This window comes from Teleopsis dalmanni, chromosome 1 (assembly GCF_002237135.1).
Source record: "Teleopsis dalmanni isolate 2A chromosome 1, ASM223713v2, whole genome shotgun sequence".
In the NCBI taxonomy this organism is placed as follows: Eukaryota; Metazoa; Arthropoda; class Insecta; order Diptera; family Diopsidae; genus Teleopsis; species Teleopsis dalmanni.
The window spans coordinates 43,831,026-43,850,273 of NC_051846.1; the positions used below are offsets into that span (position 1 = coordinate 43,831,026).

The following is a 19,248-nucleotide window of genomic DNA, read 5'->3' on the forward strand; positions in this document are numbered from 1 at the left end:
ATAAGGCCTAAATAGAATTAAAACGAGGATAAAGCGAAAAAACGATCCCTTATAAAGAAGAAAAAAAGTCCTCTGTCATAAAAATAATGCGATTGTCACAAGTCGTGGTCAAAATACACGTCACATCATTTCTGCACCCACTGTATTCGCCAGAAATAGTCCAAATGACTACTACCTCTTCGCAGGTCTCATAAAAAATGTTGCAAGGAAAGAGATTTGTCTCAATTGAAAAATTTAACGCCTCAACAAGGCCAGAGATAAAACACTCTGCAAGTGAGATATTGAAATGTTAACGAAACACTAAAATGATTGTATTATTCTTAAAGGAGACTATGTTGATGAATAAATTTAAGTTTTGCTAAAAAGTTATTTGTTTTCTTAGGTATCCCGATGATGTGTTAGTTGACTGTAATCCAAAAAATATTTTCTTTCAGTTATATTGTAAAAAAGTTCAAGATACCCTACTATAAAGTAGTACTGAATTATCTAACATGAATAAATCTAAGTAGTCTAACTCAATATAGCTACAAATAACTTCAAATTGATATCAGTTTCAAACTTTTGACAATGTCGCACCTATATTTCACTCAATGAAAGTTGATTTTATAGTTTCCTATGAATGGAACTATTTGTGACTTAATTTAAGTTGAAAATTTTTTCTATAGTGGTATTCAAATATATAGTAAAAATGCTCTTATACCATATTTGATTAGAATATCAGAAGTTACAATTGTAAAAGTCCTATGTAGGTTGGTTGAAGTGGTGGCCTTGTTTCCAAAAACCCCTCTTGAGCTCAAATGATGACCCAGTGTAGTACCACAGGAATAGCATTGGTACGTACATAGACTTAAATCAGTATACAGCCAATGCCGTAAAAGGTAAGGACTCCCCCATTAGGTAAAGGAAAACCAACCTGCTAGTTCTATAAACTTGGCCGAACATTACAGAATGACAGCACAGTCAGATCGGTGAGAAAAGGGGATCCGAAGATTTTTAATTTTCTTCTAGCGAATGAAGGACACTGTACCATGAGATGGAGCACGGTCTCCGCCTTAGCCTCAGAGTCATAACTTCGACAAAAATCATTATAGGGTAGATCCAGTCTCATAGCATAACTTCTTATTTCGCAGTGTTCCGACAGCAGAGATACCGTGGTGCTGAGCAGATTTCGCCTTAGTTGAAGTAGCTGACTTGTTCGTTTCTTGTTTAAATAAGACCAAGTCAACCTAGATATCTGACAATGAGGTTCATCAACCCAGCATTGTTTGGTTATATTTTTGTTTAATTGCCAGTTAAACTGTAGCAAGTAGAATGCCTATATCTGAGAAGTGAATGTTAGGGAGAAGAGCCCCTTCCTTAGCTGTTAGATTTCTAGTCATTAGAGTTGTACCTCAATACGAATAGATTGTTCGTGACTTTAAATATTGCACGCTAAATATAAAACCTTAAAGGTTTGTAATACAATCTTTTCACATTACATTACAAACTAATTTATGTAAAATAGTACTATAATGAAATATACAAACATTTGAAAATTATTTTAAGTGGCCTTTCAATAAGCTTATTTCAGGGTGATCTTTAGGAAGGCAGTATGACGAGTCTATCACTCGGTGTCAGTCTAGTGGAATTTGTCTAGCCAGCGGATGCACATGGTTTTCAAGATATGATATATGTTTATTCAACTACAACTACAAAACTGATATCATCTTAATATGATTTGAAATAGTTTGGAATTTTTATGAATTTCACATCGTTAGATACATACAATGTGTACAACATTAGCCGTGTGCGAGTTCAAGTAAATTGATGGTAAATTGAGGGAAATAGTAAATTATGTCGGTATGACAGCAAATATTGGTATTTGCCAGAATTTCGAGTAGGGTAAATTAGTTAAATATTAGTTTAATTAGGTGTTGCCATTGTGAAAATTTTATAAGATGTTTAATAAATAAATAAATAATTTTGAAAACTTTTAACCAGAATTAAAAAAAAAGTGAAATAAATAAATATTTACAAAAAAATATATGGAGTGCAAAAAATCCCGAGGAAATTTTAATTTACTCGAACTCGCACACGGCTATAATATCTACTTTTTGCGTTAGGTTTGTGAAGAGTACAGAGAATAAATAATTGTGCAACAATAATTATATATGAAAAAATTGTTAATATTTACATTGCTTTAAATTGCATATTTTTAGATGGAAAGGAAATACGCAAACCGTAAACATGGAACTAATTAGAATTTAGAGAATGTCAAAATTTGCTGTTGCACATCGCACAACAATAACGAATTTTTTTTTTCATTTTTTTTTTTTTGAACACAAAAATTAAAACGTACAATTTAACATTAAAATGTGTACGCAGTGTGGAAGCCAACCGACCAACAATCTCAATAATGTAGCCTACCAAGAACACGAAACGGAAACGTGACAACGAAGGACATTTGCGTTGACAGCCGTAACCAACTTAACTCGCAACGCTGATTTCACAACTCGAGCAGCAGTGCAGAATGATTTTAGTTGTGCCATGAAAGTAATTATTTGTTAACTTAGAAAAACATTTGAATTAACAAAAAATTTTTAAATGAAATACAAAATAATAAAGAAAAATATTATATTAATCTATTAACTAAATTTCATTAAAAAATAAATAAAATAATAACGCATAATTCGTTGATTTATATTTTGGCAACTAATATTTTAATTCGAAACTCACTTCAAATTAAAAATCAAATCAAAAAATATGTCAAGTGTGAAATTTTTCATTTTTTGTTTTTGTTTTGCATTTCACATTTGCTCTTTTCCCACACCCCACACCCCGTCCATAACCAGCAGTCATTTTGGCTGCGTGATTGTGCTGTCAAAGCGTATGTTTCTGCATAAATGCCATTAGGCATGTGTGCATGCGGAATGGCATGCATGTATGTGGAGTATGTGTGACAATATATGCGACAGCACTTATGTGTGTGTGTGTGTGTGTTGTATAGTGAAGCGTATGTTTTTGTTATAATCGAAATTACCACAAGGCTCTGCTATTACTTTAGCACTCATGTATTGCACGTATGTACCACAAATGCAAATGTCCTGAAAATTTGGCGCTTCAATTAATGTAACACTTAGCTGGCAGCACTGCTGTCACTAACACCCATACAAGCGTAGCCCTTTGTCAATTGCTAACCCTCATACAAATATTGTCGTCGCATATTGCAATGTCAAACCATTTTAATATGTGTGCAGAGCAGAAGTAAGTCGATTCGTAAGTCCGGCAACGCCGTCGTTTGTTCGTACGTATGGCTAAAAATATGTTTTTCGCTACAATAATGGTTAAAATTTTTGTTTTTACTGTTGGCATTGCTGGCACTGCTGGCACTGCTTGCACTGCGTAGTGTACATACTGTACAGTGTACAGTGTACAGTATGAGTAAATATATCACGGAAAGTGTTTTTAAACCGGATGTACTTACCATTTAGTACATGTACACGCACGCTGGCAACATCTGCGTTCGAGGGCGCGCACGAGTATTTGCCCGAATCAGCCAAATCCGCATTCTGTATGAGCAGAAATGATGTTGTCACATCGCCCTTTTCGGTAATTACGGAAACACCGCCTCTTGACGAATCATAATTAATGACCTGAAAAATAAAATGTGAAAATGAAAAATACACTTACACTTACACTTACAAGCACAACAAATGCAATAAGAAAGTAGAAAAATATGTGAAATATTTCGCTACATGATTTTCGCCAACATTACATTAAAGAACAATTCTTTTTGTTCACGTTTCTCTTCCAGAATGTGGAAGGCCCTGATTATTTTGGACTTTTTGTTTTCGTTTCGTCTCATTAAAACACAACAGAATTTGCTGTCATTATTTCTGAAATATGCTGGGCTTTGTCATTCGATCGCTTATACAAGTAAACATTTTCAAGCTTTTCTTATTCATGTTTTTTTTTTGGTTTTCTCAATTTTTATTATAATTATTTTATATAATTTTTTTGTATTTTTTGTATATATATATATTGACCAGGGAGATTTTAATTTATAATTTGACAATTAAAAGTGAAAATGAAGTAGCGTTTTATACGATAAAATTTTAATGACTTTGGCCATTGTGGTCATTTAAATTTTAATGTTTAATTAAAAGCAGGCGCTCTTCATGCTGATACGAAAATCGGATATAAGCATCCTGACAGTTTCTTTTCTTTATGCTTGGTAAGGACATTTTAAATGTGTTTTGATTATTCCTACCAATAAAGAGAAAACATTTCTTTTCATTAATATTCATGAGATATTATCCAAAGTCTCTTCCACTTAACTTTTCAAGCATTAAGGAAAATTTAGTTTTCATTTAAAAGTGGATATTATGTTTTCATTAAACTATTATTAAAGTAATTTAAAATAAAATCAGTATTACATTGTAAATAGTACTTAACTATACTTAATACACTATAAACGAGGTATACTACTGTCTTTTGTATTATATTGTATATAATAAGATTATATAAACTTGCACTAAATCAGTGGCGTAACTACATTTTTTAGGCCTGTAAGCAAATTCTAACTAAGGGGCCCCTACCAACATACTAAGGGGCCCCTCTTTTTATACTCTTTACACGAAAAAATGTAAAAAGGATATATAAGGTTTGTCAAGATTTTCGTAACGCATTAAAGGAAACGTCGGAAATATCATTAAGTATATATCAGTACAATATATATACACTTTTTCAGTTCAAACTACTCTCTCAGCTATTGAACTCTTCGAACGAAACTTTACACACATACTTTTCGGGAGCCATTTGGTTTGATTGAAATTGGACGTCTATTTCTTGTATCTGTGATATAAACTTAACAATCGGATATGAGGTTTCTCCGTTTTTAATAAAGGTATTCAAATGGAATTTGGTGTATACAGTACTGATATTTGCAAAAGACAACGTACAAAATTATTTTCAAATAGGTTTAAATCTAGATATAGCTTCCATATAAGTCTCTCGATTAAGACACATATTTTTCTTAGAAAAACTTTTTTATTTTATAAATAGGTTTAATATTTTATTTGAAGTACATACATATTATGTACTTTAAATTTAAAATTTACGTATCTTTTATAAAATGCAATATGAAGTTATTCCAACAAAAAAACTTTCGTCCCACTTTTGAGAATTTATTAAAAATAAATACAAAAATTTATAGTGGGGCCCCCTAAATTCGGGGGCCCGAAAGCGTTGCTTCCAGTTGCTTCCCTGTAGTTACGCCACTGCACTAAATATTAATTTCAAATGCAAAAGTATACGAATAAATGCAGTTGCCATAATGATTTTAAAATATATAATTTAAAATCAAGAAATACATGATAATTTATGTTATATCGACTATTTATTCTACAAACAATTCCAAAAAACCACTAATAATGGATATTTAGCGATACTCAGAGAAAAAGAGAGGAGACAGACATTACTAAGTCTAGGTCGGTATCAGTGGTCCAATACTTTTAAAATGCTACGATAATTAAAATACCTTATCAAGGTATATGTATGCGAACTAAAATTTTAGAAATATAATAGAAATAAAAGAGTTGATGTGCAATGAGTGCTGGCTGGACAGTACATATTTACGACGGTTGTTCAATAATAACTCTGAGATAACTCCAAAAATATTTGAAATATTTCTGTAACATTTTTTTTTTGTCTGACAATATTTATAATCTATAGTCTAAATTATTTCTCCGATATGGCAGAGTTTTCAATTTAGACAGCTGTTTAACATAGATAAATACCAGCAAACCTATAAAAATGGGGGATAAAAAGTTTTGTGCGTTAATTAATAAAACTATAAAGAACTAAACATTCATTATATGAAAGAATTCAAAAATTTTTAACAACAATGAGTGATATAAGAGAAAAAAAATTGTCAAATAAGATCAGATATATAATGTACAAATTGAGCTAATGTGAACAATAAGATTTATTAATAATGAAGTTATTTAAATCAATATTAGTATTCATTTTTCTTTCAATATTTATGCTGCAGAGATTTTACGGGATAATAATTCAATATATAGCATGCACCCACATTATAGACGATTTTTATGTTTTTTGTATTAAAATTTGGAACAGCCGATTTACTAAATAATCTATATATTAAATTGATTTTTAGCGTCTGTTTTGATGAAAAAAACTAAAATTCTAAATAAGTTATTGTTCTCAATAGAGATATTTTGAATGAACAGTAGTCAAATTGCAACAACAAAAATTTTTTATTATTTTTAAGTAAATGGATTTTTGGCTGACCAAAGATCTTTTTGGCTGACTAAAAATTTTTTTGGCTAGCTGGCCAGAGATCTTTTTTTCCTGGTCTTAGAATTATTTCTCAGATTTAATTATAAGTAAATAAATTATATTACCAAAACAAGATAACTATTTTAGATGGCTATATTTTAATGGTTTCAATTATTATTAAAGCTTACTTTATTTTACTTTATACACATATATAACATGCATATACCCGCATTACTCCAAAAGATTGAAATTTATTCCAACTATTCAATTGAAGACAGTAAATTGCTTTACACACAATATTTTTATTTGTTCTGTCAGTAAGAAGCCAATAATAACTTCCTTCTACAAATGTAACTGAAAAATTATTAGTTTTCGAAGTAATCCAAAAACAGAATAAAAGTCAACTTAATACTCAATTTGGCCACATTTGAAGTAAAAAATGGCCAAAATTCTCCTAAGTCCTGCTCGAATCCGTTGAAGTTGCATATTTAACGAATAAACATCAACATTTGTGTTAACAATTCGCATTTGTTATGAGCATTTGAGTCCCTTTCAAGATTCTGCAGTGGCAGATAGCGTACATCCTTCCGCCCACGACGGCATACGCACATCAATTCTAATAAAAAATCAACAACGCTAATACCGCAAAGTCGTTTCCTAATCTCGACTAATCGAAAATATTTGCGAAAGCATCAAGAAGTTGCCGAAGACAAAATAAAAATCATTAAAGCAATCGAAACAAAATGTCGAGAAAGTTTCCTCGGCTAATTCCTTGTTTTATTCAAACGTACATCGTCTTGGTTATGGAGCCAGTGGAGTGAAGAGCCAGTGTGGCCATAGAGGGCTGTGGCGCTGACAACGCGTTATCAACGCATTCATTGACATAAAATTCATATTTGTATTGTAATTTTTGGCAGTTAAAAGGGAAATTATAGGCAGCTGCCAACTGAGGTTCGGTGAAAGCACAGCATTGCGGTGGAGAAAGGTGATGTGGAAATGTGAAAGCATTGTGGGCTACGGTGCGAAATGAAAGATAGTAACGTTCTGACTTGAATAGAAATTATGCGATAACAAATCTGATTTGCATGAAAAGTTTACTTGATTTAATTTCACATTTTTAAATCTTTAATGATAAATATTAACTACCGAAATTACAATTTAAATAAATTTGGAGAATTTTTCTTATTTTCAATTTCTTACAAAAATTTTGCATATCCGTAAAATATTTTTATTAAATTTATTTCATTTACTTTACGGTATGAATACAATACTATGAAAAAAAAATAAATAAAAATTTTGCAATAACAGATTTAAAGTAGCAATTACAAGAGTTCCGTCTCCATAAATAATGAAATTATTTAAATCTTAAGTGAAACATGTGGCAACATCTGCGCTGTGGTGAATTGATAAGTATGCGGTGAGGATAAATGTAATGAGTGCAAGTACGCAAATAAAAAGGATTTATGCACTGTCAATGCAACACATCATGCAACACATATGAGCATTTCCTTAAGTTAAAAAGTAAAATATTACAAAAATGCTCTACATATATTCCTACGTCCTTTACTTTCTGGGAAACCAACGCTTTTTGGGTTTACTCGTGTTAAAATTTTTTATGTAGTCATTTTAAAATTTTATTATCCTTTCCCTCTCAGTTCTCGGAATGTAAGAAGCTTGTTGTAAGCAATAAAATTTCATATATTTTGTTGCGAAATGCAATGGATCATTACGACATTGAAGAGGAGGGGAACTCGGTTAAGTATGCACACTTGCATGTGAACATTCTCCAAACAATGTTAAGTTGAAGTGCAGATAAAAACAGATTAAAAAATTATGTACTTTAAGTTGTAAAGTTGGCGATATAAAATTGCTGTCGTTATTTATCACTGCCCACAACTAATTTATGTTAGCGGCAAAAATATGCCAAATAAACCATGGAAAATTAAAGCTGTAATGGATGAGGGGCATGTATGCCGAAGAAGTACTTCGGTGCTAACAATAAAAATTATATTTAAAGCATTTTTTATAACGAACTTATAAACAACTTATAAAAAACTTATAAACATGAGTACTTTGAAAGTCTTTTTAAGACATACGCATCTGCGATATGACATACTTGAGGTGAAGATTACAGAAGAAATTAGTAGACGATACGACATAAAAGATACTTTAGCACAAAAGCTAAGGTTGCATAAAGAAGAATATAAGATATTGAAATATGTTCATCTAAAATGAAAATATCAAGGATATAATGTATAGAATATAGAAGGATATAAGATATTGAAATATTTTCATCCATCAAGGATGTAATATACAGCATCTGGAAGGATATAAGATATTGAAATATTTTCATCCACCATGAAAATAACAAGGATATAATATATAGAATATGGAAGGATATAAGATATTGAATAAGATATTTTCATCCATAATGAAAATTTCAAGGATATAATATATAGAATATAGAATGATATAAGATATTGAAAAATTTTCATCCATCAAGGATGTAATATACAGAATCTGAGAGGATATAAGATATTGAAATATTTTCATACACAATGAAAATAACAAGGATATAATATATGAAATATAGAAGGATATAAGATATTAAATTATTTTCATTCACAATGAAAACATCAACGAATCATCCACAATGAGTGACGTTTCAATCAAATAAGATTTCGTGATCACTAGAATATTGAATTCTTAAATAAATTTGTTTAAAATTAAGCGTGATAAAGAAATACATACTAATATATTTACAATATTTTTGGTAACTAATATTTACTAATCTAAAATAATGTAAATAAAAACAAAGATAAGTAGCAATTAATTAAAACAATTAAAATTTTATTTTTATTTAATTAATGTTTTTGACGAATCATAGATATGCTTCAGTGATTATCAAACACGCATCAACAACAGATCTTGGAAGTATTTAATCATGTATAAATACAAATAATCAAGTCAAATACTCAGAATTCTGGCAATGTCAGAAGGCTTTTCTCCAAGTTTAAAATGTTTTATTCCAAGAAAATTTGTTTTCGCTTTTGACTCACTTTTCAGCTATACAAAGCATACACTTACCATTCCACTTTACAACACAAATGTAAACTAACACCTATTAACTAATAATTTTATACACGTAAATCCCCTTATAAGAAGTGTGACCTACAAGAAATTAAATGGGAATCCCTTATGTACGCATGTATTAAAAAACGACGGAATTCGAAGCCAAAACATATTTTTGTTTTGTGTCGCAGTGATCATTTGTCATATGACCATTCGACAACCTGTTTAACATGACCCAATCGTCAGTGATTAATTATCAGTCTGAGTTCAGGAATATGTCTTTAAAGAACATCAACATTTTTTTGTTGATGCGAATTGTGTTACGATTTTGTGATTAGGCAATGGTCCTCATAACTTATGTTTGATATTTTTAGGTAATAATGCAATCCGATAGTAGTTACTCCGTAAAATGATTTGTGAAAAGTGAAAATATAAAAATTTTTTTAATAAGGGATATATGAAATAGAGACTCAAATTAGGAAATCTACGAACCTCTACGAATCTACGAAGTATTCCTGGTCGTTTTCTCATAATTAAAAACAGTTGTAATAAAAAATAGTTTAAATAAATAATAAGTTAACAGTTAACCCATAAAATGATTTGTGAAGGGAGTTAACACAACGTGCTATGTACATTTTCTAAACTTTTTCGTTATCGTGAAATTTCTAATGGCCACGTATACATCAGAATGTTAACTTGATAGTACTATTGAACTTAGATAAGAAATACTAAAAGCTTTGATCAAAGTTGAATTAAACAAGTTAGGGGAAATTTTATAGCTACGTGATTATCTGAATACGTAACAATGCCAGCGGTTTTATATCGTCACTTTTATTAGCATACATAAAAAGCTGACGACCGGTTAAAAAACGTTATCCTTGATTGTGGCATTGGATCATAAAAAAATGAAATAAATATTTATAAAAATTGGCAATAAATATGCAGGTACGTATTTTATAACCATCTCTTCGTTCAACTAACGTGGAATATTTTATGCAATGTCCATAAAACTTGCACACAACAACTCAATGGAATAAATTATATCATATTTAAAAAAAAAAGTGCAACTCTTTAAAAAGCAAGCAATTGAAAATCAACTGCAAAAACGTGAATATTAAATGAAAAAAAAAATGTTAGTAAATTATATAAAGAACCTTATTTCATTAACGTAATTAACAGCTAATTTGTTTAAACCTCATTTAATCGTGCACCCTTGTTGTTTTAAAACAATGCGTACTGTACTTACATACAAACTGCACTGTACTACAAATATAGTACAGTATGTAGTATAAAAGAACGCATAAATATACGAGTGTGGCAGCAGTGTTCTTTGTAGTGAATAATATGGGAAAACATTATTGCCAGCGCTGCCAGTGTTGTTGTAGTATGCGTGCTGCAGTTGCGAACGCAGCTTAATTAAAAGTATAAAAAACTACCAGAGGCGCGCTTACTAAATTAAACTGCAAACCGCAAACGAATCCTAATGCGAATGCAATGAATTCACCAGTTTAGTGGAAATGCAACTGCAGTTACAACTGCAATGAAGTGAAACGTGTAGCTTAGGTTTTAGTGCTTGCACAAAAACAAAAGTAGCTCATTTAAGGATATAAAGCAATTAGTTGAAGTACACTGTAGATCAGTGACGACTGCTCTAAGGTGCGGAGGTGTGCGGTGAACACCCTAACATAATTTGCAAAATGTCAAATAACATATATAAATTTATTAAGTATCTTCACATCAAGAATTATTATTATTTATTACATTTCCATACATATATTTTTAAAGATTAAAGTTTTAGCAAAAACAATTAAATATAATTGTCTATGAAAACTCAATCAATTTGCTTCTGTTAGGTGCTATACTTGTTAGTTGTGCTCATATATTTGCAGCTCAAATCACAGAACTTTTCTATTATATTTCGTCTCTCCCCTTTGTGTGCAAAGAAGTTGGCAGCACATTCATACGTTACATATGAACAAAATATTGTGCGTGTGCTCCCGTTCGTAATATCAGAAATAGAGATTTATATGTGGGAATTGTATGAGAGTAATTTTCTGTTCTATTCGAATATCAACTGCATGCATACGAATCCAACATGATGATTTGCCAAAGTGGTTGTATGAGCTGCTGAAGTTTGCAGCTCATCTCGCCATACATTTCTATCACATTTCGTCTCTCCCCTTTTAACAGTAGCACCCACGAATTTCTGGCGCTCACTGTGCGGAGTACGTGTGCGCACATTTATACGTTGCAAGTGGGTTTGATTTTGTTTGATCACTGCATAAACATGTATGGTTCTGAGTTAAAACTCTTTTGTTTGAAAAAAGTTGGGTTGATGTTATAAAAAGTATGTAAAAAGTTGTGTTTATTCCGTTTTGATATAATATTAAATTTATATATAAAATCGCATATAAATTAATAATTGTTTAAAGTTATTTTAAAACGGTAAATAAATATGCATATATAACAATTCAGGCGTTTAATATTTTAATACTCAAAAAACTTTTATTGATAATCTATATTGCATATAATGCAAATGTTAATGTTGTGTCTCTAATGTAAGGTAATATAATACATGTCAGTTTTTTTTTGCGTGTATACAGTTTTTTGTTGTAAAAACAGTTTAATTTTTTTTCAATGTAAATAATTACAATTTACAGTGTTAAAGATATTATTTAGATATAAAATGAATTAATATTGAATGCCTATGTCGAATTTTAAAATAAATAGTAGTTTTAACTGTTTATGTTGCAATTCAGTTAAATCATGTTTAAAGATCCTCAGTATTGGAACGAATTATTTCTAGAGTTTCAGCGTTATAAAAAAATTTTTTTTTTCAGCATCTTTTAAATCAATTTATAACTATGGAGTGTGGTTGTGCTATTGAAAATCTTTTAAAAAAAAACTTTTCTCTATTGAGTTTTCAAGAAAAATTGGAATTGGTGCAAGTTGGAAGACCAACACCAAAACTTCCCAATATGACTTGCGTGAGTAAATGCCGAGGCAGATCCTTCAGTAGACATTTTCAGTCATCCAATTATGATGAGAAATCTTGGTTATGTGGCTGTTCTTTAATAAATAAATTGTTTTGCTGGCCATGCCTTTTATTTACTACATCTAAAGAAAGAGGTGTTTGGACTTCTGGATATAGTGACTTAAATCACTTGGCTACTGCTATGAATAAACATCAACTGACACAAGCACATATTAATAGTGTTGTTTCCTTAAAAACGTTTGGAAACACAAGAATTGAGTTTTCCCTAGACGAACAACAAAAAATAGCAACAACTCGACACAATCAACAGGTTTCAGAAAACCGTAAAATTTTAGAACGCCTAATAGATTGTGTTTGCTTTTTAGGGACTCAAGAACTTGCTTTTAGGGGTAATGATGAGTCCCAGAGTTCGAATAATAAAGGAAACTATAAGGAGCTGCTAAACTTACTAGCTAAATATGATAATAAATTAGAACGTCATTTAACTACTGCTACTACGTTTACAGGAACATCAAGCTCTATTCAAAATGAATTAATAAACGCTGTGGCTTCTGTCATATCTGATTGTATAGAGGAAGAAATTAACAAATCATCATTCATTTCAGTCATGTTAGATGAAACTACAGACATTGGAAAAAAATCACAACTTTCTCTTGTTTTTCGATATGTTGATGGCAATGGCTTACCAAGAGAGAGATTTTATAAATTTTGGGACTTAAGTGCAGATCGTTCAGCGGCTGCTATATCAAATAAAATAATTAATATTATTAAAATGAAAAATTGGGGTGACAAACTTGTTGCGCAAACCTATGATGGTGCTGCAGTTATGGCAAGTGATTTGAATGGCACTCAAGCTAAAGTCAGAGAAAACTTCCCACAAGCTGCGTTCATTCATTGCAACGCACATGTGTTAAATTTAGTATTGTCACAAAGTGTAAATTTTATTAGTGAAGTAAAAATTTTTTTTACTACTCTGTCCGGAATGTCGTCATTTTTTTCTCATTCGTCGAAAAGAACGCATTTGTTGGATGATATAGTCAGAAGAAGACTACCTACTGCTGCACCAACAAGATGGAATTATACATCTCGAATGGTGAACACTGTGTGGGCTCACTATAATGATTTAATCAACCTTTTTGAGGAAATGATTGAGGATCCTGACAACTGGGCATCTGATGCAGTAGAAGCTAGAGGATTTCGTCACTTTTTGGGAGAATTTAATACAGTATTTTTTTTGTCAACCTTTGACAAAATATTTTCTCAAACCGATATTTTATTTGATATATTACAAAATAAATCATTCGATGTGTGCTTTTGTTTAGAAAATATCGAAATAGCTAAACGGAACGTTATGTTGTGCAGAGAAAAATTTAATATGACTTTTGATGATACTTTGAAGAAAGCTGAAATACGTCTTAAACGTGGTGAAACGGCAGAAGAACATAAAATTCGTTATCGGGGTATCTATTGTAAAGTTATAGATACCATTTATAATCAAATGGTATTAAGATTTAAGGCATTAAATGATTTAAAATTTATTGAACTATTAAATTCAAAAAAATTTGAATTATATAGAAATGATTTTCCAGTTAATCTTTTTAATTGTTTAAATGAGTTGTATGGTAAATTTTTTGAAGTTGTTAAATTAAAAAACGAGTTAAATGTTATCTATTCCAACAATAATTTTTGCGGCGTTTTAGTAAAAGATATGCCTCCATTACTGATTAATTTGGACTTAAAAGACACACTTACAGAGGTATATAAATTAAGTTGTTTAATTTTAACAGTACCAACTACTATTGCAACAGTTGAAAGATCTTTCTCAGCGTTGAAAAGAATTAAAACATATGCACGAAGTAAAATGCAAGAAAGCCGTCTATCTGATTTAGCCTTAATATCAATAGAAAAGTCATTCTTAAAAGAAATTCAGTTTAAACCGACCTTTTACCCTGATGTTATAAATAATTTTTTAAAAAGTAATCGTAGATTGGAGCTGTTGTACAAGTAAATGGCTATTTTGATTTTAAATCTATTTTCCGCTATTAAATTCAATAATTTATTTTAACGAGATTTTGTATTAAATACGTATTTAGTAAAATTTATTTTTATGATTAGAAAAAAAATGAACCAATAATTATAATAATTTATTAATAAATGTAATATAAGTGTACCATATATATTTTTATAAAATATAGTTATAAAACCTATTATCTAAATAAGAAGGTAGCCTAGTTTTCAAGTTTTTAATTTAATTTATTTAATATGTTATTCGGTTAATGAATTGTTGAATGTTATAATATAGTTATTGTTAATAAAATATCATCTATTTCAATTTATCATTTTTGATTTATTTAATTTTGTAGAAGAGCCGCACACCCTTCCAGATAGGGCACGCGTCGTCACTGCTGTAGATTTCCTTAGTTATTGGTGTTTGCTTCTTTTAATTCTCATTCTTATTTTTTGTAATTTTTCCTACCATAATTTGCTACTGGTAACGGTTAAAATGCAAGTTGCTGGTAAGTTTAATGCAAAAATTTCTTTACATTTAATTTTTTTTCTCATTTTAGTTAGCATTTTTGTTATTCATCAACGTAACTTAATTTCCATACAAAAAAAAATTCCACTTGGCCAGGTTGAATTCATTGAATTAAATTTATGCGCTTATAGGTGGGCGACGACTGAAACTGAAAGCTGAATGCAGCTGCTGCTGTTCTACTATTCTACTGTTCAACCATTTTGTTGTTGGTGTATTGTTTTTTTTTTCGTTTTGTTCTTGCTTTTGTATCTGCTGCCACTGCTATTGCAGATACTATGGACTGCTGCCCCTTGGCATATGCTACAATAATCTTTTACTAAATACTTTTAAGCGGCAATTAACGCAGCAGATTATACTCAACATTCGGATGCATTGAGCTTAAACTTTTGCTTATTTTCCAGCGATTTTGTTGCCTTTTAATGCCCCCTTTGTGATTATTTTTTCAACATTTTTTCTTCATGTTTTTCTTATTTTCATTTTTAATTTTTCATTTTGTTCTGCTTTTAAGCTTTTTTTTTTATTTGCATTATTTTTCATTTTATCTTTGTATTTATGTCTGCAATTTTTTTCTGTTTCATACAATGCAGTTTCCTGTTTAATTTATGATGGAGTTCAGCTTGAAACGTTAATATTCAAGTGGAATTTATTTATTTATTCTTTTAGATTATTTTTCTGTTAATTTATTTTGTGTTGATTTTTTCTCATCTCCACAGAATCATAAAAATTCGTTTGTTACAATCCAAACAATGTGACAACAAAAATGGTCCCATACTAACTGGCTAAGATTATTTCTAGTATTTTCTGCTCCTCAGCAGCGGTACTTCTCCATTTCTTCTTCCTTTTTTGTTTGTTATTTTTGCTTAATTTCAATTTTAATTCTGTCTTGTTGCGCTTCTTAACTTGCTTTAGGGTCGCGTTTTTTCCTTTCTTTACTTAATATTTGTTCTGTTGTTCCTTTACTATATTTTTTTAATATTTTTTTTTCATACTTTTTTCTTTTATTTTTACATATATTTTTGTATTTTATTTTTTTTCGTGAATATTTCGTTATCACATTTTTTTGGCGATATTTTTTGTGCTAAAGCCTTCAGTTGCCAAATTAAAATAGAAATTGTCGCAAAGGGAAAACATTATGAAATTATAGCAAACAAAATAACAAACATTTTAAAGTCGTTATTAATTCCTGTAAGGACAAAGGCATAAAGTAACCATTTCGGTATCTTGTATTTTATAATTCCATTTTTATATTTCTCATATTTTCTTCTCGCTTTTCCCGTAGCGCTTCGTGCAGCGATACTGGCACGACCTCTGTCTCTACTACTGTGTGCATGTTTTGCTTGTGTGTGCGCTTGTGTGTGTGTGTGTGCGTGCCGTGTTTTAGTTTAATTAATATTTACACAAGTGTAAATGGCATTTGTGTCCTTTTTTAATTCAGCTAAACTGTTTTTTGTAAATATTTGTTAAATTATTAAGAAAGATACTTTTCGCAAACAGTGTCAAATGGATTTTTAAATTTTAAATTAACAAAATCAATTTACGAAACATAAAAATACTAAAAATTAATAACATATTCCCGAAGGTGAAAATAGAATATTTTTACATTTTATCGCAGAGAGTCGAGAAGTAATGAATTTTTAATGAATTTTAAACAGTTATTGAATTCATTTTGAGTAAAAAATTGAACATACATATACTTTTCGTTTTAGTTTTAAAGAAGTATATGAGAAGGTTAGTCAAATTGTTAAAGGTTAATTTTAGTCATTTAGTAAAACTTTCTTAGCATACAATCTTATATATTATCTTATATTAACAAGAATTAATACAGTGCTTCTTATAAGAATAGAAATAAACGGGTTCTATCTACCAACGTAGCGGAGCACTGCGACCATAGTTGATCTTTTGTGCTGCAATAGACCCCAACCGAACAGAAGACATTCCGTCTTTTGAATGAAAGTCAGGATGTCGGCCGTTGAAGACCTTCTAATGTAGGAGGGGAAGAGTAGTTTTCTACCTAGTGACGAACTCCTGGCCCAGATCAAGACTGGACAGTCACAGAAAATGTGACTGGAAGTCTCGTCTGCTTCTATGTAGACTCGACAATCTATTTCTTCGAACAGCCCCATTTTGTTAAGGTGATAAAGCAGTCCATGGTGACCCGTTAAATATCTTACCAGCAACCCCAACTCTCTTCTGCTGAAGAAGGATACCTTACCATAATTGTAGGGATAAACCAGCTCCTTAGCCTGACGGTTACTTGGAATGTCGCGCCACTAGCGACTTCTCTCGGCTGAAAACCATTAATCAATCTGAGATCTAATTGTAGACCAACTTAATCCACAATATTGCTTCGGTCCACAGATTTGAATGGTAGATCCTCGCAATATTATATCTTTCTGTGTGACCATGCACCATGCTCCTTATAACTATAGTTTAAAATTTAAAACGAATTCAAACTTTTGATTTGTGTGCATTTTTCTAAAACTTTGAAAGATACATTTGACTCATGCTTTCATAAATATTTGAGAAGTATTTCATATTTAACTGTGAAAAGTGGCCAATGACAGTTTTTGCTAATCATGTCCAATGTTCTTTTGAATGGATAATTCTCCTAATGCGACAGAGATGCTATTCCTTTTGAGTGCACAACTCACTTAACCCGACAGAAATACTATTCTTGTCAAATCTCGCTTTAGAGAGCTTTCACTGTGTTATGTTTATAGTGAAAGATTAAAAAATGTTAATAAATGAATCCAACCTTATTTTCCCTCCATCATGCATCTTTTAATCGCTTCATTATAAGACATAACAATATTCTAATCGGCTGGCAAATGTGTTTTAACACCTTTCAATCCTTTTTCTACTAAATAGATTTTTTCGATCGAGTTTTCTATAGTTTAAAACTCCAGGTGCTGTTAATATATAAAATTTTGACAACAAGCTGATAAAGGAATAAACTTGTTTTAATCCTTTTAGGTTGCAGTAAGGTAGCATATGAATTACGTCTTGCCTGCATGAATGTACATATTTTTTTAAATGTCAATTTACTGCTTGATATGCCACATCCTTTACAAATAGTCAGCACAATGGTCACTTCTACTTATCCATACGGTCTATTATAGTTGCATCATTTGTTTCTACGTTATTTAACATTCACTTAGAATAATACAGATAGTTCAACAATGCATTTGCAAATTGTTTTCTACATTGGTAACGATTTGTATATATACAATACATCGCGCTGGTGGTCACAGCATCTAAGTAGCACATCGGCTGATAAGACCGTAGGATGATATACTAGCAGCACCACTAATGAAAAATCTCTATATATATATTTAAAAGTGGCAACTCTCAAATAACACATGTCAACCTTTCATGACATTTGAATTATTACTCATTTATTTTTAGCTGTTTTAGTGACTCTGCTCTTTATATTATCAGAACAATGGATTCAAGGCAGTTTTTTGATATTGTCTTGATTTATCACTACTTTTTGATGGTATAAAATGTTGCAACAGTAATAGCTATCCAGACTTTTCTCTATCAAATGTAGGTAGGAAAGTGATTTGCTGAGACTCTTAAAAGGACCGTACAAACACCGATCACACGATGGTCACGCAAAATTTGTGGTGATGTTATAATATATAAAAAAAATTCACAAAATTGTTTCGGAGAACCGCAAACTTGAACTTACAGGAGATAACTGATAACTTAAACATTTCTGGAAAAACGTCGGCTTCATATTGTATGAACATTTGTCTATGAGAAAGCACTTTTCGAAGTGGGTGACCCGTCTGCTTGCAGTTGACTGAAAACAATAATTTGTGGATAATTCAGGGAGCTATTTTAAGCTGAATTGGCTGAGTGAAGTTTGTCTTCAAGCCCTTACCTATAATTCCCTTGCGAATTATAATAGAAGAAGAGTAAGAACTAAAATTACCTGCCGCAGAATAACATTAAACGAAATTATAACAGCCAATTCACACCTTGGCAAATCATACATCAATATTATTGAACACAGAGAAGTGGCAGTTACAAGGCAATGAGGGAGGCAATTTGTAGATAGCTTATGCCCAGAGGCAATTTGGAATCATGTGACGTCAAGCAAGGCTTAATAGTACAAAACAAAAAGAACTTTTGCATCGGTGTGTGACAATCGTTGGAACCTGAATAACTACTACTCCAATGTCAAATCAGCAGTCAGCTGAATGGACTTAAGACCATCTTATCGTAGACCACTGATGATGGGTATTTGGCAAAATTCGATAGAGCTATATGGTCAGCCAAAAATTCAATTAATTAAAATAATTTAAAAGAATTTTTGTTGTTATAGTTCACTACTTTTCGAAACCTCCTTATAAAATAATAT

The 19,248-nt window shown here is 30.9% G+C and overlaps 1 protein-coding gene across 1 annotated transcript in view; it reads right to left on the reverse strand.

Moving 5' to 3' along the window:
- Positions 1–19,248, reverse strand: part of LOC119680344 (kin of IRRE-like protein 2) — a 51,551-nt gene that overhangs the window by 19,489 nt on the left and 12,814 nt on the right. The window contains exon 4 of the mRNA XM_038093115.1: positions 3,451–3,632. Coding sequence (XP_037949043.1) covers positions 3,451–3,632 — 182 coding nt within the window. The remainder of the gene's footprint in view (positions 1–3,450; positions 3,633–19,248) is intronic.